At 60.2% G+C, this 21,400-nt stretch overlaps 3 protein-coding genes across 19 annotated transcripts in view; 2 read left to right on the top strand and 1 right to left on the bottom strand.

Moving 5' to 3' along the window:
* The window catches only part of BAIAP2 (BAR/IMD domain containing adaptor protein 2), a 64,275-nt gene that overhangs the window by 13,306 nt on the left and 29,569 nt on the right, over nucleotides 1-21,400 (bottom strand). For 15 of the 17 annotated variants that reach the window (XR_014078701.1, XR_014078700.1, XR_014078697.1 and 12 more), the window contains 5 exons: nucleotides 13,026-13,087; nucleotides 12,451-12,522; nucleotides 11,728-11,865; nucleotides 2,962-3,114; nucleotides 62-286 (listed from right to left, as the gene is read on the bottom strand). Coding sequence is in view for 12 of the 17 variants with exons in the window: in XM_081576169.1 (XP_081432295.1) it covers nucleotides 62-286; nucleotides 2,962-3,114; nucleotides 11,728-11,865; nucleotides 12,451-12,522; nucleotides 13,026-13,087 (650 nt within the window). In the remaining 5 variants the exon portion in view is untranslated. The remainder of the gene's footprint in view (nucleotides 1-61; nucleotides 287-2,961; nucleotides 3,115-11,727; nucleotides 11,866-12,450; nucleotides 12,523-13,025; nucleotides 13,088-21,400) is intronic. The other 2 variants (XM_081576174.1, XM_081576175.1) reach the window with 2 other exon arrangements.
* LOC145540999 (uncharacterized) lies at nucleotides 5,854-9,971 on the top strand. Its single transcript, XM_081576176.1, has 5 exons — nucleotides 5,854-6,258; nucleotides 7,032-7,107; nucleotides 7,784-8,008; nucleotides 8,481-8,879; nucleotides 8,994-9,971. Exons 1-5 carry the CDS (start codon nucleotides 6,232-6,234, stop codon nucleotides 9,014-9,016), a joined length of 750 nt encoding a protein of 249 aa, XP_081432302.1. The 5' UTR covers nucleotides 5,854-6,231; the 3' UTR covers nucleotides 9,017-9,971.
* Nucleotides 8,553-17,986, top strand: LOC145541000 (uncharacterized). Its single transcript, XM_081576177.1, has 7 exons — nucleotides 8,553-8,674; nucleotides 9,010-9,252; nucleotides 9,693-9,797; nucleotides 10,395-14,754; nucleotides 14,848-14,999; nucleotides 15,239-15,350; nucleotides 15,706-17,986. The coding sequence occupies exons 2-4, from the start codon at nucleotides 9,191-9,193 to the stop codon at nucleotides 10,708-10,710; spliced, it is 483 nt and encodes a 160-aa protein (XP_081432303.1). The 5' UTR covers nucleotides 8,553-8,674; nucleotides 9,010-9,190; the 3' UTR covers nucleotides 10,711-14,754; nucleotides 14,848-14,999; nucleotides 15,239-15,350; nucleotides 15,706-17,986.

Below are 21,400 nucleotides of genomic sequence, written 5' to 3'. Positions count from 1 at the left end.
ACCAGCACCGAAGGGAACCACGCTCCCCACACCCACAGAACTTTCCGAAGCAAGGACTTACCCCCACAAACGGGGCCAGCTCAGGAGGCACTGGCAGGGGCTTGGCCCCCGGAATGGGGTCTGAGATGACCAGGTTGGACTTGGAGGCTGACAGGCCGCTGGGGAGGATGGAGCCGTTACTGTTGCCCATCTGCTGCATCAGCTGCACGGCGCGGTCGGGGATCTTGTTGGGGTCGGCACAGGCCTGCTGCCATAGCGGCAGCTTCTGCGCCAGCAGCTCCTTACCCTGGAGTGGAGGAAGCCGAACAGGGCAGGCGTGAGGGCCAGCCTCGGGCTCCCGCAGCCAGGGCCTGTGGCCCACCTCACGGACACAGCCCCTCGGCTCTCAGCTGGCACCAGGCGGCTCCTGAAGAGACACACCCAACCCCAGGTGGGCACACCTGGCTGGGGCTGCTCTTCGCCAGGTGGAGTGCCTCCCAACCAGGTGAGCAACCTCTAAGTCCCTGACTCTCGACCTGGGAAAGGGGCCGAATGTGGTACAGCATGCCCGCGAGCTGAGACGCCCCCTGGGAATGAGGTCAAACCGAGGCCTGACCGGAGAGGGGCCTGAGGGAGTTGAAAAAACAGGGGCTCACGCGGTCAGCCACGGAACAGGATAGGCTCTTTGTGGGCCAACCATTACTAGGAAGAGCGCTGTTCAGGTAGACTTGAGGGCCAGGAAAACTCACAGGGACAGAGAGGAGACTGTGGGGAAGGGACAGAGCTGCCCAGGGCCCAACTGCGGCCCACCCCCCCCAGGGGCCCTCGAGCTCAGCTGTCCCTTCAGTGTGCTCCAGGGTCTGCCCAGGGCACAGGGGGCCAGAGGGCACGAGGGCCTGACAAAGCACGAGGAAGCCACAGGCCTGACCAGGGTCCCAGGATGGGGGTGCGGCCAAAAGCACGACACTAGCCTGAGACCCCCTGTAGCTCATTCAGGAGTCCTGAATTCACGGCATGGACACACTTAGGGCCCTGGAAACGGCTGTGCCTCCCCTGTCCTGGCTCTCTGGCCAAAGTGGGCTACCCTACCTGCAACACGTGATGCAACTGTGTTTCCACGCAGATCCCAGACCCACCCCGGGTGGACCTTAGGGCAGTCAAGGTCTCCAGGACCTCACTGTCTCTCCTCACTCTTCTTCCCACTTCTTTTGACCAGTGTCTGGAGCAGGGAGGTGGTGCCCACATGGGAAAACTGGAGGATGCTGGACAAACAGCCCTTCGGAGCAGGCCAGGGTTCCCCCCCCCCCACCTTCTGGTTTAGACCAGGGGCCAGCAAACCACTGCATGAGGGCTGGCTGCTTATCTGCACAGAACGTTTAACTGGAACACAGCCAAGTCAGTTGGCTTACATGTCAGTGGCCACGTTCCCTTTGCAATGGCCAAAACTGAAGACAGTTATAATCCAGCCCCTGGCTGGAAGGAATAGTTGATGGGTCTGGGCTGGTGGTGAGAAACTGGGTCAGCAGGGACCCGCACCAACAGGGACAACTCAGGGCTCCCACTCAGATGATGGCCCTGTCACTGTCAGGCCTGAACCCAGGCACCAGGGAAATGCTGGCTGCCTGCTGGTAGGAATAGCAGGTGGGGTCCTGCCTTCATGCCCTGGTGCCTCACACCTGGGGCTTGTGCCTTTCTCAAACCTACTGAGGGGCTGGGGTCCAGTTTCTTGGGAGGTCATCTTGCATACACACGATCTGCCCCCCCCCGCAGGAGACAGAGATGGTGGCATCCTGGAAAAGGATGGCTTTCCTGCCTGCCTTCCAGCACGGATGGGTCCGTGTTCTCCTGAGCAGCGACAGGGTCCAGTTGCCGCCAGAGGGCGCAAACGCCTGCCGGAGCCGCGTGGGCGCTGCAGCGGCCCTGCCGGAGCACTGCAGCTCTAGCAAGCGTCTCCCCGCTGCCAGCCAGCCCTCCAGGCACAAGACCTGAACACAAACTCTCACGCAGCAGGGTGGCCCCACCCCGACCCTGCAGAAGACACAAGGCCCGTCACTGTCCTTGCGCTGCACCTGTGGCAGCAGCAGGCCCTCGGGCAGGCCCAGGCAGGCAGGAGCCTCTCCGTGGAGGCTGAGGGCATCTGTCTCCTTGGCAGCCCCAGCCTGGGGACCAGAAGCTGAGTCAGATCAAACACATGTGAGGTGCTGCCCTCAGAACCCCTTTATGGAAAAAGGACACAAATGAGGGCCTCCCTGGTTGGCTCGGGCTGCCTAACCACACCTAGGCTCTCAGAACATTCTGGAATGTTCCAGCTGACAGCTCTGACCCCACTCCAGTTCCTACCTGTGGACTACGGGGAACAGAAGCCCCACTGAAGCTCTCTGTTTTTGCAGGGGAGGTGTGTCCTCTGGGTCGTGCTGGCCTTGGGGAGCTAAGCCGGCCTCTATAGGGGCTGGCACTGCAGAGCCTCCCAAGGAGCTTGCTCCCTGGAGAAGAGCCTCTCAGTGGGCTACTGATGCGAAAAGTGAAAGCTGAAGTGTTAGTTGCTCAGTCATGTCCCACTCTTTGCGACTTCATGGGCTGTAGCTTGCCAGGCTCCTCTATCCATGAAATTCTCTAGGCAAGAATACCAGAGTGGGTTGCCATTCCCTTCTCCAAGGGATTTTACTGACCCAGGGATTGAATCCCGGTCTCCTGCATTGCAGGCAGATTCTTTACTGTCAGAGTCACCAGGAAAGCTTGAGTTACTGGTGTAATTGCTCTCAAAAACAGCACCTGGCAGTTTCTCCTAAGAGTTGGAAAACATCTGCAACCTTGACCTGGTAACTCTCCTTCCAGAACTCTCCCCCTGAGGAGATCGAAAACGCACGGGACGTTCAGCACAGCGTTCCCTCATCACAGCTCAAGGTTGGGCACGCCCCCGTGTTCCCCAGGGAGGCAGTCTGTGCCAATGAGGGCCCAGCCCCATGCAGAGCAAGCACCCACCTTGGAGTGGTAGGCGGCAGAGTTCTTGGCCACGGCGCACTGCTTCTCCACCAGGAAGCAGAACCTCCTCCTTTCCTCGGTGAGGGCGGTCTTGTAGCCGTCAGACACATAGCTCTCCAGCTCACCCTGCTTGTTGCCGATGGCGTCTATGTACTGGGGGTGGGAGAGACAGATAAGCCCGCAACGGGACAACACCCCATCACCTCCCGTTCTGAGAAGCCCCACGGAGGGGGAGCACACCTCCTGGCCAGCCCACTGGGGTGTGCGTTTGGCCGTGTGACTCACTTTAGCCATGAGGCTACTCCACTGAGCCACTGCCCCCTGGTGCCCTGGCAGCTGCATGTGTGGGGACCACGTGGCAGATTGCCCGGTGAGGCTGGTGTGGCACCTCCCTCAGACCCCGACACCAACCATAAAAGCCATCGTGATAGTCGGAAGACCAGGACAGCTCAGCTGGCACCGTGTGTTCGAGAATGACTAGTTCACACACAGATCCCACAGGGATGGGCAGAGCGCACAGTTCAATGCTAGGGTACACCAAAACACTCTCTGGTTCTGCAGGATGGAAAGTTCCAGTAACAGTCCCAGCAAGACTTGGGGCAGCTGTCCCAGGGAGGCCTGCAGGCCCTCCGCGTCTGTGTGCGGCCCCGCCTCTGGGACGCAGGAGACCCTTCCAGCCCCTTCCCTGTCTCCCCTCTCTCCTCCACGCCCACCCCGCGCTCCACAAGGGTCACAGACTCCTCTGTCCTGAACTGGGATCCCTTTCCACCACGCGGGCCGGCTGGGGGGACCAGCCTTCACAGAATCAAGCCCCATCCTCCAGCAGGGGCAGACCCGGGCCACGAGGGGGCGGCCTCCCCCACAGCTCTGACTCAGCGTGGGTGGGCGGTGCGGAGCCGGGTGGGCGCAGTGCAGGCTGTTCCCGGCCCCTCCCTGTCCCCCTCCTCGCAGTGGCGCTCAGCTGGAGGGCAAACGCCTGCTGGGCATGGGCAGTTCCCCAGCGCTGTCCCCAGCGCAAGGCTCTGCCAGCATGAGCCTGCCTGCCCAGCACTCTCACCAGGACAGGGACTCTGCTCCCCTGCACCTGCAGACCACCCTGCCTTCAAAGCTGAACCCCACTCTCGTCGCCCTGAGAGAGCAGCTTAAACGGGCCTCCCACTGGCCAGCCCACACCCTGGAGGAGTCCGCCCTGGCCCTCCTGAGCAGCCACAGGGCCGGCCAGGCCACAAGGTGTGTCTGACAAAGTCTGAGCAGGAGAGGAGAGGCCCTCAGGGCAGCCCTGTTGGCTGCCTCCAACCCCCACCCCCCCCACCCCAGAGCCCCATGTTATGGAACACGTGTGCACCCAGACCTCCAGCCTCTGCCCCTCCAGCCTGCAAAGCGGTTCCTTCAGGAAGCAGGGGAGTCTGCAGATATGGGGTGCCACAGTGGGCAAGGCCATGCTGTGTGGAAGGACCCCTCAGATGCCGCCCACCAAGGGGCTGGCTCACACCCCAAAGCCCCCGTGTGGACAAGAGGCCTGAGGGTGGGAACACCCGCTGGACACAAGGGCCTGGAAGGGGCAGGGCTCGCTCAGAGATGGGGACGCTGATGCAGGCCCCTGCTGCCCGTGCCCCATCACCTGAACGGCACCCGGCGCTAGACTGAAACCCCCAGAGGGCCCCCGCCCACTCTGCTCCATGGCTGTCCTACCTGCTCCGGGGGACAGTGGGACACTGGTGTGGCCTTGCAGAGCCCTGAACAAAGATGCCTCCCTGGGCCTGTTCTTGCGTACACGGGCGCACCGGGGCTCAACTATGATCTCGAGAGCCCCCAAAGGGGCTTCTAGAATCTCTGCAAAGCTCTAGGAGGAGAAGTTTGGGGTTTAACCCAAGCCCCAGCCAGCCCTTCCCTGAGGTCACCACCTCCCGCTCTCCTGGGGGGCTGCTCCAGCGCCAGGCAGGCCCGAAGGAGGCACCCACGGTCACCTAAACAGAGACTCGGGGGTGGGGGAAGGCACCTCCATGAGCGGTTACCCCAGGACAGCTGTGTAAACCAGGACGCGGGCCCCCCGGGTCTACCCGCCCCAAGCCTGCCGCTGAGGACGGCTTCTCCTCGCGCTGCCCGGCGTCCCCGTCTGTCCTGCAGCCGGTTTCTGGGTTTTCAGGCTGCAGTAACGTCTTTCACCTCAATGTTCCCACTCCCTGGAGGGGAGAGAAACTGGCTCCGGGCGAGCTGGCGCGGGGTGCTGGCCTCATTAGCTGCCTGGCAGCCTCCCGTGCCGGGGGAGGAAGCGGTGGTTTATTTTTAAGATTTCCATTTATTCAAATGAGCCCCAAGAACGGCCAGAAGCAGCTCAGGTCTCAGGCAGGGACCCGGTGGTGAGCCACGCAGTGTCTTTCCAGGACCACACCTGCCCGGGACGGGGCAGGAGAGATGTTGCCCTGGCTGGGGTGCCCAGCCCAGGAGAACTGACCCTTCCTCCTCATCTAGCATCCGGCCAGGACCCAGACTGCCAGTTCTGTTGAAGAATAACTGCTGGCCCTCCTGACCTCCTTCCCCAACGCTGCCTCCTTGCAGAGAGAGGCCACCACGTTGAAGGGCAGATCCTAGAAACCCAGGCCAAGTGAGGGGCTTCGCTTCCGAAGGGGCGGGAGAGAAGGGCGCCCCAGGCCACACTGGCCGCTATGGGCAGGGGACATTCCCAAACTTGCAGGAGCGCCCGCACTCTCTGGGACAGGCAGAGGACAACGTGCCTCACCCGACAGCCCTGAGGAGTTCCAAACAGGCCACAGAAAATGGCCTGAGCCTGTCCCCGCCACAGGCGGGCACTGTGGCCAGGCTCCCAGCGTCCTGCCGCCCCACCCCCCACCCCTGCTCCTGGCTTAGCGGGTACTATGGCGACGGCACTATAGAAACACCCAGCTGAAAGCATTTAAGACCCACGGAACGCTCCCACTTAGTCACCCTGAGCTGAACAGCCCTGTAATCCGAGAAGACAACAGTGATCAGGACACATCTCCTCTGCAGAGTGGGCCAGTGACTCAGAGCGGGGGAGGGGCGCTTTAGAAGACACCCCGGGGCTCTGGTCTCCCTCACCCGATAGGCCACCCAGCTTTCCCAGGTTTCTCCAAACTGCTCAGAACCCCCATGCCGTCCCTAACCGCTGCAGCTGGGGAATGACAGTGGGATCCTTGGCCCTCAGCTGTCACTGCCCGTAACCATCACTCCAAGGAGACAAGGAGGGAACCCAGGCAGCTGTGATGCACAGAAAGAAACAGCCAGAATGGAATGCCCCCAGCTGCATCCAGTCACTGGGTACGTTCTGAGGGCAGCCAGTGGCTTCCCCGGAGCCCGCTGACCGGGCCTGTGTCCCTGTCCGGTCTGATGCACCCTGCGCCTAGGCCAAGAACAGGACGGCCAGCCTTAGGTTTGGTGGATTATTAAGAATCTCTCTTAAGCACAAGAGCTCCGAGCAGGGCTGGGAACCGGGGCTGAGCAGAGGGCAAGTGCGCCCTCCTTCCCGCAGGCCAGCAGGTGGAAGAGCCAGCAGTCAGCGGTGGGGGGCACACGCTCTGGGCACATTCTCAGGCAGAGAGCACAGTGCCCCTCTCAGGCGACACAGACCCGGGGGCCCAGGCTGCCCATTTTCCCGAGAAGGGGCCCACAACCATCACTAGATCGGCAAGGGGTTCCGTGACCAAACAGATCCCACTGTCCATGCCCTGCCTGGTGCACTTACCCACTGGAGTCCAGGAAGAATATGCTGGGAGGGGCATGCCCACGGCATCCCCACGCCCAGACCCCAGGAGAGAATGTGGGGCCACTTCCGTCCACACCAGTGGGCTGGACACGCTGACAAAGGCCTTGAGGCCCAAGGGATGGGTCTTAGTCCTCTGCGAGCACCTAGTCATCTGCGAGCACCCTGAGCCAAGGCCTTCGGCGGCTGCTGGGGAGCCCGGTGGCTTCTGGGATCCGTGCCACCCGGGTCTGGGGTCTGCTGTGCTGCCCTGGGACCTGGAGGAGGGCGGAGCCTGGGCTCCCGTACCCACTTGTTGGGTGGCCAAGTCTCTGGACCCTTCGGGTCTCAGGTTCCTCAGGGGCTGAGCCAGAACGTCACTACCCAGCATGGCAGCCCCTCCTCACGTGACCCCAGAGGTTTCGCAGGTACGGAATTCACACCCAATTTCAAAGACTCAGCAGGAAAAAGACAAATGCAACACACCTCACTAGTATCTGTTGTAATGATTACGTGTCTAAATAACACTCTAGACGTGTTCTGCTCAGTAAAATGCTTTTCCCGTATCACATTTATTAAGTGCCCACCTCTCAGTGCAGAAAGACAGGTGCCATGTGCCTGGCACTGCCCCCCAAAAGTCCTCCCGGCTCTGAAAGCAAAAGATGCTCCAGATTTCTCATGGTGTTATCCAGCTAGGCAGCCCACTGGGGGGCTTGATTTGGGGAACTGGGGGTAGGTATGGGGGCGGGGTGCAGAGTTCCCCAGAGGACTGAGCAGCTGATGCCATCTCTGGACACAGAAGCCCTAAGAGGATACTCTGGCTTTTCAGTTGCTTTTACCCAGAGGACTTCTGCTTATACTCCAAGGAAAGAAGATGTCCCACTGCTGGGATGTCTTGTCCATAGACGCCTTTCACACCGAAGAGCTCTTTAAAATGAGAACAGCAGACACATAAGGGGCTTAAACCACTGTCGTCAAACCTCCTGTGTTATCGGGACCAGCCTCTGCCATTATCTTTTTTGAAGATCTAAATTATGGTTATTTTGTTTTTGCTTTGTTAATTACACATCCCTTTAAATAGAACGAATCTCTCCCCTTTCTCAGACCGCAATCTGGATGTGCCTCCTGGAACAAGGGAGCCCAGGGAGGGGGAGCCGACTGCCGGAACCTCCTGCTTCAGTCAACACAGGCCCCGGCGACAGCCCACACCCCACAGCCAGAACACCCGAGGCCCCACTCTCGGCATCTCAGAGAGGGAGAGCAGAGGACAGCTCAGGACGCAAGGGGGGCTCCCAGCAACTCTGGGTCCCCCGGCAACCCCAACCCCAGGTGGGTGGGTGGGCTGGGGTGGCTGGGCCATCTGCTCTCCTGACAGGAGCCTGCCAGGGTCAGCAGCTCCAAGAACCAGGCTGCTAAGGGCCTGGTGCTGGGCTGGCAGGGATGGTCGAGGGCCCTGGCCCGCTGCACTTATGAAGCCAGTTTGGCCCACACTGGGGGTGACCCTGCCCCACATCTATGCCCACCCATCTGCCTCCAGCCTTCTCTTCCTGGGCTCTCACCTCGCCTTGTGGTCTCAGCGGCCCCTCCCTCAGAGCCTGCACACAGGTGGGAAGGCCACGCTGTGTCCCCATGACCCCTGCTGGTCACACGTCACACACCAACGTGAACCCCAAAGGCACGCTGACTGCTGGGTTTTCTAACAGTCATGGTGCCCCTCGGAGGACGAGGACTCCTACCTGATCAGAGCTGGGCTGGGGTGGGGGCGCTGAGGGAAACAGAAATGGAAGAAATCCTCGGCCAGGTCCTGCAAGCTCTGTGAGGGGGATGCGCACCCAGAGCCTGGCCGGCTCTACCTTCCCAAAGAGCTTCACCTGGGACGGCTCATGGCACAGCCACACCCAGCGAAGGCCCTTCTGTCCGGAGCCCTGGAGACCACCAGCCAGCCGGGGGGCCAGCTGCCCATCAGAATCACTTCGAAGCTTGGAGAACCTGATGGTGAGGCTACAATACAGCTCTGCACCCATGCCTGGGGAGGAGGACCCCGGGCCAGAGACGGGGCGCCAGACGAGGCCTGTGACCACACACTGCCAGACACGCAGCGCGTCCTCCACCGGCCGCCCCCGTGGCACTTTGGTCAGCGCCTGTGAGCACAGCGGTGACCAGAGGTGTGGACGTGCCCTTGCCATGCGGTCAGCACTTGGTGAGCTCCCTACTTCTAGAAAGAAGCCCGCGTCCTAGTTTGCGCCCCAAATGCCTCTAAGTGCCTAATTCCTGACCTAAAATCAGTTCTCTTCATGGAAATCCCAAAACACAGTCTCAATTACCAGCAGTTCCTGAAGCTGGCCGGCTCTGACCCAGTCCCCCTCATGGGGAACCCATCACAGACTGAGTGACGGACCCCTTGCTCCTCTCCCCCGGCACCACCCGTGGAGCGTGACCCGCAGGCACAGCCCCATCCCAGCGCTCACTGCAGACGGGCCGCTCGGCAGCAGAGGTGCCTTGGGGAGGCGTATGGCTGCTCCAAGGGTCGACCTGTGCCTGGCAGGTGCCCAGAAGCCTCTCTACCCTCCCTGGTGAGTGTCCTGTCCACACTGAACTCTAGTCAGAAGTGGAACTCGTGGGCAAGGGGCTCCAGAAGGCTCACAGGTGACCCCAGGGACTGACCCAGGCAAGTCCACCTGTCTTGGGAGCACTGAGCCACCCGCCTGTGGGAGCCCTGGGCGGCATACCCACAGCTGGACACCAGCACCATAGGGGCTCCATCAGTCTGGGTGTCCCATCTCCTTTGCCAAGGGGTGTGACAGCTCAGGTCAGCCCAGGCTGTGCTTGGGGATGCCCAGGTGGGGCCCCTGTGCCAACCACGGGGCCTGGGATTACCCCTATCTGCACATACTGCCCACTGGGCCATACATGGCCCAGGCCCCGGTGAAGGTCCCCAGGGTGCAAGAGACTCTGGGGACACAGAGAGGCTCCGAGGGAGCAGGAGTCGCCAGTGCCTGGGGTCCTTCCCCAGCTCCCCAGAGGCCCACAGTCCGGAATCCACCCCCACTCAGCGACAGCGCACAGATACACCTGCTTGCAGCAAGCTGGCCTGGCGGCCAGGCCTACCGCGGTCCAGGTGAGGCCGGGCTCTCCAGGGCAGGGCCGTGAGCTACAGTCTGGATGGAAGGGGCTGCCCCCACGGCTGATCTGCTACTGGGTGGCCTCTGTGGGAGCCTTGTGGGTGGAGGGGCATTCTAAGAAACAGAGACGGGGAGAGCAGAGTCCTGCTCAGTAAAAGAGTCTTTAACAAGCTGTTTCCTGTGACTTGCGGGACCCTGACTAAGGCGAAGGGCCGGGCCAACTCAGCACACCTGCCCTGCCAGCCAGGCACTTCCTCCCGGGGAAACAGTGGGGAGACGAAGGCTGTCACATCAGAAGGTCCCAGGGCCCTCCCAGCCCCCAGCAGCCACACCTTAAAGCAGACATCAGACCCTGGCTCCTGGGCCAGGTCTGCAAAGGTTCCAAGAATCAGAAAGAATAGCCCCAGGTGCTGAGGGGCCCTCAGACGCCTGGGGGGGCTGGGCATCCCCACAAGGCCACCAGGCAGACCAGAACTGTCCAGGGACGGGCAGCTGGCGTGCCTTCCACCGGCTCAGAGCACACCAAGTGCCTGCCCCCTGCTGCATGGACACGGGGCGAGGGACTCTGAGGACCCCCGGCCTGGGCCTCTCAGGTTCAGCGTCACCAGGGAACAAGAAACAGTCGTCAGACTGCCACTCCGCTTCCCGCCCTCAGAGGGTAACGTGAGCAATGTCACGCAGCGCCTGTCACCACGTGAGCAGCCTGTGCTGGACGCTGGGAGGGACAGGGCGGAACACAGCCCCACCCCGCCCCCAACTGGAATAACCGAGGCTGTGACACTGCAACAACGCCCTCAGGAGGCTAAGGGGCAGGTAGAGAAGAGGGGTGGGGGTGGGCGTGGGAAAGTGCAAGATGCTACAGAGAGGCGGGACCTGGGTTATTACTGCAACTCCGTGAGAAACTCCTGAGGAAGGGGCTGCAGAAGCCCGCTCCCCGGCAGGCGCAGCTGCTTCCCGCATGGCGGATTGCGGTACTTAGCCGTCGCCCCCTGCCCGTCCTCTCCACCGGGAGCCCCAGGCACAGAGGGCGCAGAGGCCAGGCCGTTCCAGGGGAGGAGGGGGCCTGCTCGTCCACGCCTTACTCAAGTGTGCAGGACCAGCCTCGTGGCCCCGGAGGGCTCCAGAGGCATTCGAGGGCAATGGTGTCAGCAGCAGGGGGCATGCCATGCAGGGAGGCCCCGATGGTGTGTGCGGTGCCCCCAGGCTCTGATGGCTGGCAGGAAGAGCAAGGCTTTAGGAGGGGAGGGGTCCACCCCAGCGGTCACCCCATGCCTGCACCCAGGAAGAGCTTCCACTGCTGACAGCGTTGGGGGTGGGGGGCTATCCTGTTTCTCGTCCTCGGAAGCACGACCTTGGAGAGCAGCGTCTGGGCCCGATCTATGTCAACTGGCGGCGGGGTTCTGGTGAGTCAGGTGTATCGGGGCCATGTCTGTCACAGGCCATGCTGTCCTGATTCCTTGCCCCCACCCCAGCACACAATGCCTGCAACCAGAGCTGCCCCTCCTGTGTCCTGCAGCGCCATCTGCCTCACACCACAGGGCCCCTGAGATGCTGAACGGGCCAGTGTCTGCCTGCTGCAGGCTCTGGGCCCATGCTGCGTGTGGGCATTCGTGAGTCAATCAGAGTAGCGGTCTGAGGTCTCTCTCTGATGTGGGAAGGTTCCCTGTGGGTTCTGCTCCTTTGGCGGAGAGCCATAGATAGCACCCACTGAGGCTGCAGGACAGGACTGCTGTCCTGCCAGCTCTGGGACGTGGGGCACCCCTACCGGAAATCCCCAGGAGAGTGGAGCCTGGATCTGATCCATCAGGAGGGTCTGCCCTTCAGTGCTTTCTGAAAGGTCTGAGAGTCCCGACACCGTAACAGGGGCCTGAGCCCTCCGGCATGTTCCTGCAGGCAGAGCGCCCGGCACGCGCAGCTGAGTCCTACCTGCAGCTCCTTGTCCGAGTATTTCTGGGGGTTTTTGCTCCCTTGGCTCTTTTTGCGGAGTTTCTTCAGCTCAGCTTGGCACTTGTCCAGTGCATCACCTTTGCTCCTCTGCTCTGTTTGGTATTTCTTCAGTGCAGCCTGAGAAACGAATGCCAAAACAATGTGGGCAATGAGCCAGTGTACCCCTCCTGTTCTCCACAGGGCCACAGCAGCCCAAGCCCATGGATGGCAGCACTTGTGCAGCTGCAAACCTGAGGCCTCAGCTCTGCGCACCCTGGAGATAAAGATCAGGGCTGGGACCACCAGCTGGGCCTCCCTCTCCCACCCCAGGGCTGGAAGGGTGTGAATTCGTGTAGTGAACACTGGGAGTCCAGCTCCTCGCCCTTCTGGTCGACCTGGGGGAGGGGACAGGACAAGGAAACTCGAGGACATGACAGCAGGTCAGAAGAGTTCGTGCAGGTTCCACACGACGGCCACTTCACATCATCGTTTTTACTAAAAGCAGCTGAGGGGCAGGGGCAGAGGACCAGGGTGTGTGGGGCATCCAATGCAGGAGTCCACCCATGGGGTCACGTTTAGTCTCAAAGGGGCACGAATGTCAGAGGAGCTGCAGGAAACCATGGGACACAGAGCTCACAGGAAGCTGAAAACCCCTTGGACCGAGGGATGTGTTCACACAGAGCCCGAGCAGGGCAGGTGGGCCAGCAGGTATGGGCTACTTACACTCAGGTACCTGGAGTCCAGCTCCACCTTCTGCTCCAGCTGCGTGAGCAGCTCATTGTGAAAAGACTTCAGCTGGGTATGGAGAGAAAACAGAGGTCAGCTCTGACGTACGGCCAGAGGGAGGGAGCCGCCTAGGAGAGGGGACCGGTCACCATGACAAGGGTGCCCAGGACGCTGGGTACCCCCATGGGAGAGAGGAGCCTGTCTGACCTGTGAGCCAATGACCCTGGTGAACAGGTGGCCCTGCAGAACCAGGCGGCCCTGGGAGAGAGTGCTGAACTGGAGCCTGGCCTTCGTGGCCAGCTGAGTGTAAAACCCCATCTGGCCTGTGCGCTGTTCTCCCAGGTCCTTCTGTATACCTCTAGGCCCCACGATGGTCACCTCCTTCATATGTGACTTCCGTCCTGGGCCCTGGGTATGCTCCAGACCCCTGAGTGTAACCACAGGGTGGCACATGCCTCCCTAGGGGATGCACGGCGAAGCACACGCTCGCCTCCTCCCCTCCCCTCTGACGGCGCCTGCCCACCTGCAGCTGCCCCACCCTCCCCGGGCCTCCCTGGGAAGCTGCGACTCACCATCTCTTCCAGCTGATTCTGAATCTGCCTGTGGACTTCGGCCATCTGGAAGAGAACATCCCCTGGAAGGCAGATGGCAGGAGAGAAAAGCAGAAGGGAAGTGAGAGCCTCAGAATCACTGTCCCATCACCCTTCACGGCCAGGGTGCACGCATGAGGTTGCCATGGTCTGGGGACGGGGAGGCGGGCAGGGGTGCGCTGGGGGCAGGGGGAGGGGTCCCTCTCCAGGTGATGCCACCCAGAGGAGATGGGAAATTCTAGAACAACAAGGATGCACAGTTGCTTGGTGTCTCTGGGGGCTTGGGGGTGTCTGCATCGGAGCCGAGGTTCACGGTAGAGGTAGGATGAGAGGCCCTATTTTTGCAGGTTTCAATACTGCCTGTGATCCCACGAGCACTGGCCTCTCCTTTCACTCACAGGCGCCAACTACCACCGGCCCACCCACCTCGGGCCCAGGCAGAGGTGGCAGCCTCGACAAGCAGCCCTTGTGTCCTAGGACATGGTGTGGAAGGTGGGGCGACTGTGGAGGGATGGACCCCATGGTCCAAGACACGCTCTGGTCAGCAGAGCCCCAACACCCAGCACCCCAAATCAACGCCGTGGTATAGAAGCTCTGGGCTGGGGCACACACAGCAACTGCCTCCAATGACCCTCAGGGCCACCGCCCACACCCACCATGTCAGCACAAAGGACCTCCCTGGACAAATGGCTCACTTCCTCCTCTGCAGAGAGTGGGTCTGGAACGGGCAGTGTGGGCTGCATTCATTTCATTGGCAAGTATTTGCTAAACAGGCGCTGACCACGCACTGTGGCCACATGGAGGAAGGCTTGTCCTTGCCCTCAGGACCTGCTGACTAACTCTGTCCCGGAGGTGCTGCCTACACCAGGATGTCCCTCCCCTCATGGCCAGGCCACTCAGGGCTCATGTGATCCAGAGAATTCTTTGTGGGGGGGGGCAGCCATGAGAAGCACGCCTGGTCTCCACGAGGCTTGCTAGAAAACAGAATGGTTCCTGTGGCTCCTGCCCTAAAGGGACAATGCTGTCTGCCCTCCAAGGTCACATAGATGGCAGGCAGGTGATCCCCAGGGTCATGTTCCCGCCCAGAAGCATGGCAAGGTCTGGAGGAGGCCAGCTCCTCCTGATCATCAGGCCATTCCACCAGCTGCCCTCAGCCCTGATGACCACAGGGCACAGTGACCACTGACCACATGTGGTCAGATCTCCACCAATCCTTGGGCCAGGGTGCCCAAGGTCAGTGGGCTCTTAGGTGGCTGCAGTGCCCACCTCCATCCTGCAGGCCCTGCCTCCCAGGGTCACTCCCTGAGGTTGGAACAAGGGCAACCTCTCCAGCCTTCAGGTGCCTCCCTCCTGTCAGAGTTCTGAGTTCTCACTCTCAGTGTGCTGCTGGACTGAGTTCCCAAAAGACTGGCTTCTCCTCGGACACACGGATGTCTGTCAAGGGAGGAGGAAGAGACGAGAGCGCCTCTGAAGGAGCCCCAGGGTCATCTGGCGGCTGGGAGAAGCCGCCGTGTGCTAGGAACAGGCCCTGCAAAGCCAACCATACGTCCTCATCAGGAGACATTGGTTGGGGGGGGAGTGGTTTTCCTGGCGGTCTAGTGGTTAGGACTCGGCGATTTTACTGCTTAGGGCACAGGTTCAATCCCTGGTTGGTGAACTAAGATCTTGCAAGCCATGAGGTGCAGCCAAAAAAGGAGACACAAGCATGTTGGTAGGTCCTCTTGGTCATGGGGTCGGATCACACATGGCTGGGGTTCACCAGGCCCTGGGCTGAATGTCCAGCTCACTGCCTTTGCCGGTGGAGAGGAGACCCCCTCCCAGGCAGCACGTGAGGAAACACAGACCCCAGGCTGGCACCAAAGGCAGGAGGCTGTGCACAGCGGCTGTGGAGAGAGGAAGACGCCCAGGCCCAGCCCGAGGCCACGAAGGGTGCTCGCGGGCAGGGCCCGCACCACAGTGCGTGAGCGTGAGCAAGCACATGGGTGTGAACGCAGTGTCTATGTGGGTGTGAGTGGGGAAAGGCGTGTGCGTGTGGGTACACAGGGTGTGTGTGGGTGTGAGCGTGTGTGGGAGTGAGTGCCTGCATGAATGCAGAGAGAGTGGGTGCGAGCATGTGTGGCCATGTTGAGCGTCAGTGTGGAGTGGGTACACTTGTGGCTGTGTGCATGAGCCTCGGTCTCCCTTCTCTCTCCCAGCAGCACCCCAGGGTGATGTTCCCATAGACACATGGCTCCAGGAAGCTAAGTGACCAGAGGGACCAGGGCTGGGCCACACAGGGTCTGCCTCCAGGACCACGCTCACCCACGAGTGAGTAATGAGAGGACGGGGCGGGGAGATGCCAGAACAGGGGCAGACCCCAGAGCTCCCGGGACACGACCCTCTAACCCAAGATGATAAACGTTACTGAGCCACTAGGACGCCAGCGCTGGGACCAGGGCACGGGGGACACTGGTGTGGGACCAAGAGTCCCTGGAAGTCACTTTCCTCAGGGCCAAAGAGCAGCCTGACCTTGTGCCTGATGGTGCTTTTGGGTGCAGGGCGGCAGGGAGGGGCGGCGCCTGGGGACGAGAAGGCCCCGCCTCCACTGTGGCCGCCCGTGGTCAGCATGGTTGATGGTTAACCACACGCCCAGGGCTGAGCCGAGGTTGACCTGTCCCAGCAGGATACAACTCGAGTCTCACTCATCCTCTCCGAGCCCTGATCCACTCCTCCACCCCGATCCCAGGGGCCTGGCCAAGGACAACAGGGTGGCTGAAAAGGAACCAGAGAGACAAAAACAAGCAGACAGCCCAGGGGACAAGGCCAGGCTGCCACCACCCTGACCCGCCTGGCACAGACCTGCAGCTCCCAAGCGGGGTGAGGCTCCCCCAGATCTGATCTGCTCCGTGGGGATGCCATCCTGTGTCAAAAATGGTGCGCACCGAAGTCTGGACCCACAGGTCCCCCTCAGGCCCCAAGGGCTCTCTCAAGCGACAGGAAGTCCATAAATAAGACAGAGCAAGTGGCGCTGTTGGCCATACTTGAGGCCCCAGAATCATCCGTTAACATCCGGATCAAACTGAAAACACGTATTTCCTTAAAAGGCCATACACAACTAATTCAAGAACATTTGAAAAATGGCAAAAACAACAACAGCAAATCCTTTAAAAAAGGAATTTTTGTTGCCAAGAAGAGTATGCAGAGATTCTCGAGGATTCTGGCCCCTGCACCCCAGGCTCCATCAATGTACTGGGATGCACCCCATCGCCTCTGCTCGCCAGAGACCCCCCAGCCCCCAGGGGTGCATGCAGGGAACAGACACATAGCTCTGAGCTGCAAGCCAGTGTTGCACAAGCTGGTCCACACGGGGAACTTATACAGTGCATTTTACAAGCTGCTGCAGTAAGTCCCGTGAACACCTCTGCAAGGTGGTGGTGTGAGCATGTGTGAGCTACCAGATGGTGGACCCAGAGCACCATGGGGGCATTGGGCCGGCTGCAGGGGATGGTCACCCCGCCCAGAGATAAGACTGTGCCCCGAACTTGGCTCCCCAGGAAAGCCAGGAGCCTCAGGCATCGGCGTGAACACTCACTGGTCCTTTTTTACCCAAGTCCCTTCCGGGTCCTTGGAGCCAGGGGACCAGCCAGAGTTGCATCCTGTCCCTGGGTTCCACGCGCCTCCCCACTTCTCTGAGCTCAAACGACAGCACAAGGGGGGACACCTTCGCAGGCCCACCCTGCCCAGGGAGGAGGAGGCTGCGGGCTTTGAACCAGGCCTGTTTGGGAATCCAGGTCCGGGTCTACAGCGCAGGTGGGTCCTAAACTCAAAAACCCAGGTTTAAGATAGCAGCTCAGACCTGGCCTCACCAGAGCAAACAGCGGGCGAGCAGGGCAACCAGCTCAAGTGCCACCACCTGGTGATACTGCCAGGGTCCCGAGATGTGTGAACACAGAGGGTGGTGGGCAGGTGGCCAGGCTGCCAGGTGTTGCAGAGGGGGCAGTGGGCAGACCACCCTGGCACTGAGGAGGGTTCGAGAGTGGCCTGTTGGGAGTAGACAGGAGAAGGGCACACATGGGTGCCATGGGGCTTCATCTGGGACAGAACCACGTCAGAAACGCACATAGGCATTTGAGAACCGGGCGACGCCCTCTTCGGCCCTGCCACCCAGCGTTTACCCTGCGAGGTGGCCAACAGGTCAGTGGTGAGTCACCCCTGGCTGCACACCCTTCAGCTCTGAGTTTAAAAATTCCTGGTACTCCCAGTAACCTCATCAAACACCCGCCTCCCGGCTTTGGGTTAAGAGTGGAATCCGGTACACAAGGCAGCTCCCTGCTCCTAAGGGGAAGGCGGGGGCTGGGGCAGTGCCCACACGCACACAGACACACACACACACATCAGCAGACGAGCTGTGCTTCCTCACAGACACAGACGACAGTCACCACCTTTCCCTCCATCACAGTCTGGCTGGTGCAACTAGGACAGGACGATGTTGGGCCAGTCGCCACCCACTTTGCTCTGTATACCTGGGGCTGGGGAGCCCGAGCGTCCTGCAGATGGTGTGGGCCCCTGAAAAGAGGCAGGGCGGCGGCCTTGGGAGCCAGGCAAGGCCCTTGTCTGCCAGAGTGGTGGCCTTGTCCTGGGTGACAGAGGCAGAAACAACTGGTCTAGCCTCCTAGTAGGGATGTGGCCACCAATAGGGACACAGCACTGGAGCCGAGGTGGCTGGACAGGGAGGGCTGGAGAGCCCAGGCCTGTGGGGCCTCCAACAGGCCACTCTGTCCTCAAAGGCAGTCACAAGGTCAAGCAACCGCCACTCCTAATTCCAGAAGGTTCTCGTCACTCCAGAAACCTGTCCCCATCAGCGGTCACTCCCCTTTCCCTCCAGCCTTGGGCAACCACTCATCTAGTGTCTATACGGATCTCCCTGTACAGGGTGTTTCCTATCAATGGGATCCCATGACACAGGCCCGTGTGTCTAGCTTCCTCGCCGAGTGTGTTTTTGGTTTTTGAAGCTCACCGGCGGCAGCGTGTCAGGGTTTCATTCCCTCACCAGTCGGATGACATTCCAGGGAAGGGGCCACACTTTATCTAGTCATCCACTGATGTCTGCTGGTGGACATTTGGCTGTTTCCACTTTCAGGCTGTTACAAACACTGCTGCTGTGACAATCAGCTCTCTCCTTAGGAAGCAGTTTTAGAACAACCCTAAATTCTGTTTGTAAACAATCTTCACAACATGATTTTTGAGGTTTTTCCCATCTTCTTAGAGAAAGAAAGTCCACCAGCCAGCAGATCCCAGGGTGGAGGGAGAGCTGAGTAAACATGGGTGCTCTGGCCAGCACCGTGACTACATCAGGGGCTGCAGCCTCAGCACTGCCAGGCACTCCCCGGTTCCTCCAGAGCCAGCGCCCCTCCCAGGAACCCACTGCCATCTTTGCAGGGCCTGCTCCCTGCTTTAGGCTCATCCAAATCTCCTGGGAAGACAAGGCTGCAGATACTAATAGGAATTGATTCCACAATGAGGAGCTTGCCTCTCCAGCAAGTTGGGGTGACTCAGCATCCCTCTTGCTTCAGAGCTGAGCCAGGAGGGTGGGGGCCATCCCCGGGGGAGACTTTGCCCCCACTGGCACCCCAGCAGGAGCTGGCTTCTACCAAACTCAGGGATCATGAGCCAGGGAGTGCACCAGGGTGGTCACTCTGCTTCTATTTTACCACTGATACAAAAAAATTCCCAATGGATTCTTAAAAATGGTGCACAGCCCCTGGCAAAAACCTCAGTACAAGGACAAGGTGGAAGGGCCTGGCATCGGCCAGGTGAGTGTTGGCCAGCTCCTGGGCCTCAAAGGCACCCACCAAGGGGAGGAGAAGGCAGAAACTCGAGACCCCGCCAGCACAGAGGCAGCGTGGGGATGTGCCAGAAGGTGAGGGCACGGCTGAGGAAAAGGGGGCCCTGGTGCGGGAAGGCCCCACACCTGGGAGGATGGCAGTGGGGCAGACCCTGAGCAGAGCAGCGTGAGAGGACCAAGGCCCACAGGAGGCCAGGGGCTGGAGCCGCTCGCTTGGAGCTCCAGGCCAGTTCCGGACGCCCGAAGGGCGGGGCCCTGCTGTGAAACGGGAGGAGCAGCAAGAGGCAGAACTGAGATGTCTTCACTCACTTTACACGGGTTCCGGGATGTAGGACCCACCGCTGACATCTCAGATCTCAGAAACATTCAAGTGTTTCCCCAGACTGGGATCTTTGGGAAAAGATAAAAGAGTCCAGGAGACTAGAGAAAGTTACATGTACCAGATTTTTAAAAGGCACAGACTCTAGAAACTGCAGGCTGGTGTCTTGATGTGGGAGTTGATACTGAGACGAAGGTGACCGCTCGCAGTCGCTCACCTTCATCTTACCCCTCTGACGGCTGTTTCGTGAGCACGTGCTCCGTGCAGGTGCTGCTGCAGGTGAGAGAGTTAACCAGAGGCCCTGCCTCCATGGTGCCCATGCTCTTTCTCGGGAGAGGCAGACAAACCATGGGCCGGTGAGGAATGGGGTGGAGTGAAGGGCGAGCGGGCCAGGCAGGTCAGGAAGGAGAGCCACCCACGGGCCAGGAGGACAGAGGAGGCCTGTGGCCCTGGATGACCCAGAGGTGGAGGGGTGGAGTTCGGCAGGGAGGCTCATCTCACTGATTCTTAAGCCCGAGGTCAGCCTAGGTGCAGCTCTGCCTCCCACCTGAGCTCCACAAGACACCAGGCAGTCCCTTAGGGCACTGAATGCTGACACGGAGGGGACCTGAATGGAGGCCAGTTCTATAGCCACACCCAGAGGTTCCATCCACGGCCCTGCGATCAATGGGACTGTCAATCTGTCCTCATCAGCGCCGAGAAGACAGAACACACTTCTCCCAGCCCCACCCTCCAAACCTCCCAAAAGCTGCAAAAATAGTGAAGCAGGTACCCACTCACCAGGCTCCCCAGCTCTCTTCCCAACACACGCACGTTATGTACCACGCACACACTTTTTGGCTGAACCATCTGAGACAGTAGTGAGCATCGTGATGTGGCCAGCACATCAGCTTCTACAGCTGGAGATGATGACTCATGTGCACCGGCCCGAGGCCATTCTGATCCAGGGAGGGCGGCCATCGACACAGACCCTCCTCCACCAGCGCCCGCATCACGGGGCCTGGCACCCCGACGTGCCACCGCCTGAGAGCTACTCCCCAACCCGGGACCTCACACCCAGCTCTTCAGGTCTTTCTCTCAATAAATCAGCGTTCTGTTTATCTAAATGCTGCTCCGTGAGCATCTGGAACAAGTCAGTCATAAACAGGCTAAATCACGGGTTACGAGGAATTAACCTCCAGCGGCACCAGAATTCTTATCTCTCCTCCAGGAGTTGGGGAGTCTTCAGCCTCTTAAATCCAGAAGAGTCCTCTCCACTTGCATCTCTGACAATGCTGACATTTTTAAAGACTGAAGCTGCTTTTCTTTTTTTTGCAAAAAAAAAAAAAAAAATACATGTTCTTATAATCTGCAAATGACAAGAAGCTGAGGGGGAGTGTGGATCTGGGAGACTGGGAACAAGCCAGGATGGTGGGAGGGGCGGCCCTTGTCCCCAGGGTCTGGCCGTTCACAGGCCGGCATCTAGCAGACCTCTGCAGCTCCGCTCCCCCTCTGTGAGCCGAGGGGGCAGACTCCACTTGAGGGCCCCTCCCAGGCCACAATACTAGGTTCCTTATCCCAAAGGAGTGAAGACAGGATTTCAGGAAGGATTTGAGTTCTCACCCACTTAGGCTTAAAAAAGAACACTTTTTTTTTGCCAAAGCAACACAGGCCTGAGGAAACCAGCTTCACACTGGCTCCCATGGAGACGGCCGGTGGCCTGAGCTGACCCCCAGCAAAGGTTAGTGACAGCATGGAATGAAGAGGGTAAGGACCTGGCTGCCAAACCCTGAGGCTGGGCACACCGCATGGAGGGCCAATTCTCTCTCCACAACACTGTGACCGTCACAGGGGAGTGATGCTTACAGTATCAGTGTCCAGGGGGCAACCCAGTGAGACTTCTAAAACCTGACTTACATGGGGAGGAGGAGAAGGCTGGGGCCCCAGGGTGGGGGAGGTCACAGAGGGCCGTTCCCATCTCTGGAAGACACAGGTGGGCTGAGTCCTGGCTGGGGGGTGGGGAGGAGTCCATACCATCTATGGAGGGGCCTCCCCAGGGACCCACTGCCACACAGCGGGACCGCCCCCCAGAGCACAGACCAGCCTCCACCCTGGTGTGTGTCCACCAGCTGGAGGATGTCCATCATGGGGGTGACAGGTTCCAGCAGACCAGGCATCCCAGAAAAAGGGCTCCAGGCCTGGGCTGACCTGTCTCATCAGTCACGTGTACACATT

This window comes from Giraffa tippelskirchi, chromosome 3, assembly GCF_054371585.1.
Source record: "Giraffa tippelskirchi isolate mGirTip1 chromosome 3, T2T-mGirTip1v1.2.pri, whole genome shotgun sequence".
Taxonomy (NCBI): domain Eukaryota; kingdom Metazoa; phylum Chordata; class Mammalia; order Artiodactyla; family Giraffidae; genus Giraffa; species Giraffa tippelskirchi.
The sequence above is the reverse complement of the archived record's forward strand: the minus strand, read 5'-3'. Positions and strand labels throughout refer to the sequence as shown.

Excerpts from the sequence above, each read along its gene's own strand:
- LOC145540999 (XM_081576176.1), top strand. The coding sequence starts at position 6,232 with ATGCCCCCAGCTGCATCCAGTCACTGG. Across the intron at positions 8,009-8,480 it reads CCCGGCAACCCCAACCCCAG|GTCCTGCAAGCTCTGTGAGG; the intron begins GTGGGTGGGTGG and ends ATCCTCGGCCAG. Across the intron at positions 8,880-8,993 it reads TGCCATGCGGTCAGCACTTG|TCTCAATTACCAGCAGTTCC; the intron begins GTGAGCTCCCTA and ends CCCAAAACACAG.
- LOC145541000 (XM_081576177.1), top strand. The coding sequence starts at position 9,191 with ATGGCTGCTCCAAGGGTCGACCTGTGCCTGGCAGGTGCCCAGAAGCCT. Across the intron at positions 9,253-9,692 it reads AAGCCTCTCTACCCTCCCTG|CTCCCCAGAGGCCCACAGTC; the intron begins GTGAGTGTCCTG and ends GTCCTTCCCCAG. Across the intron at positions 9,798-10,394 it reads CCAGGCCTACCGCGGTCCAG|GTTCAGCGTCACCAGGGAAC; the intron begins GTGAGGCCGGGC and ends TGGGCCTCTCAG.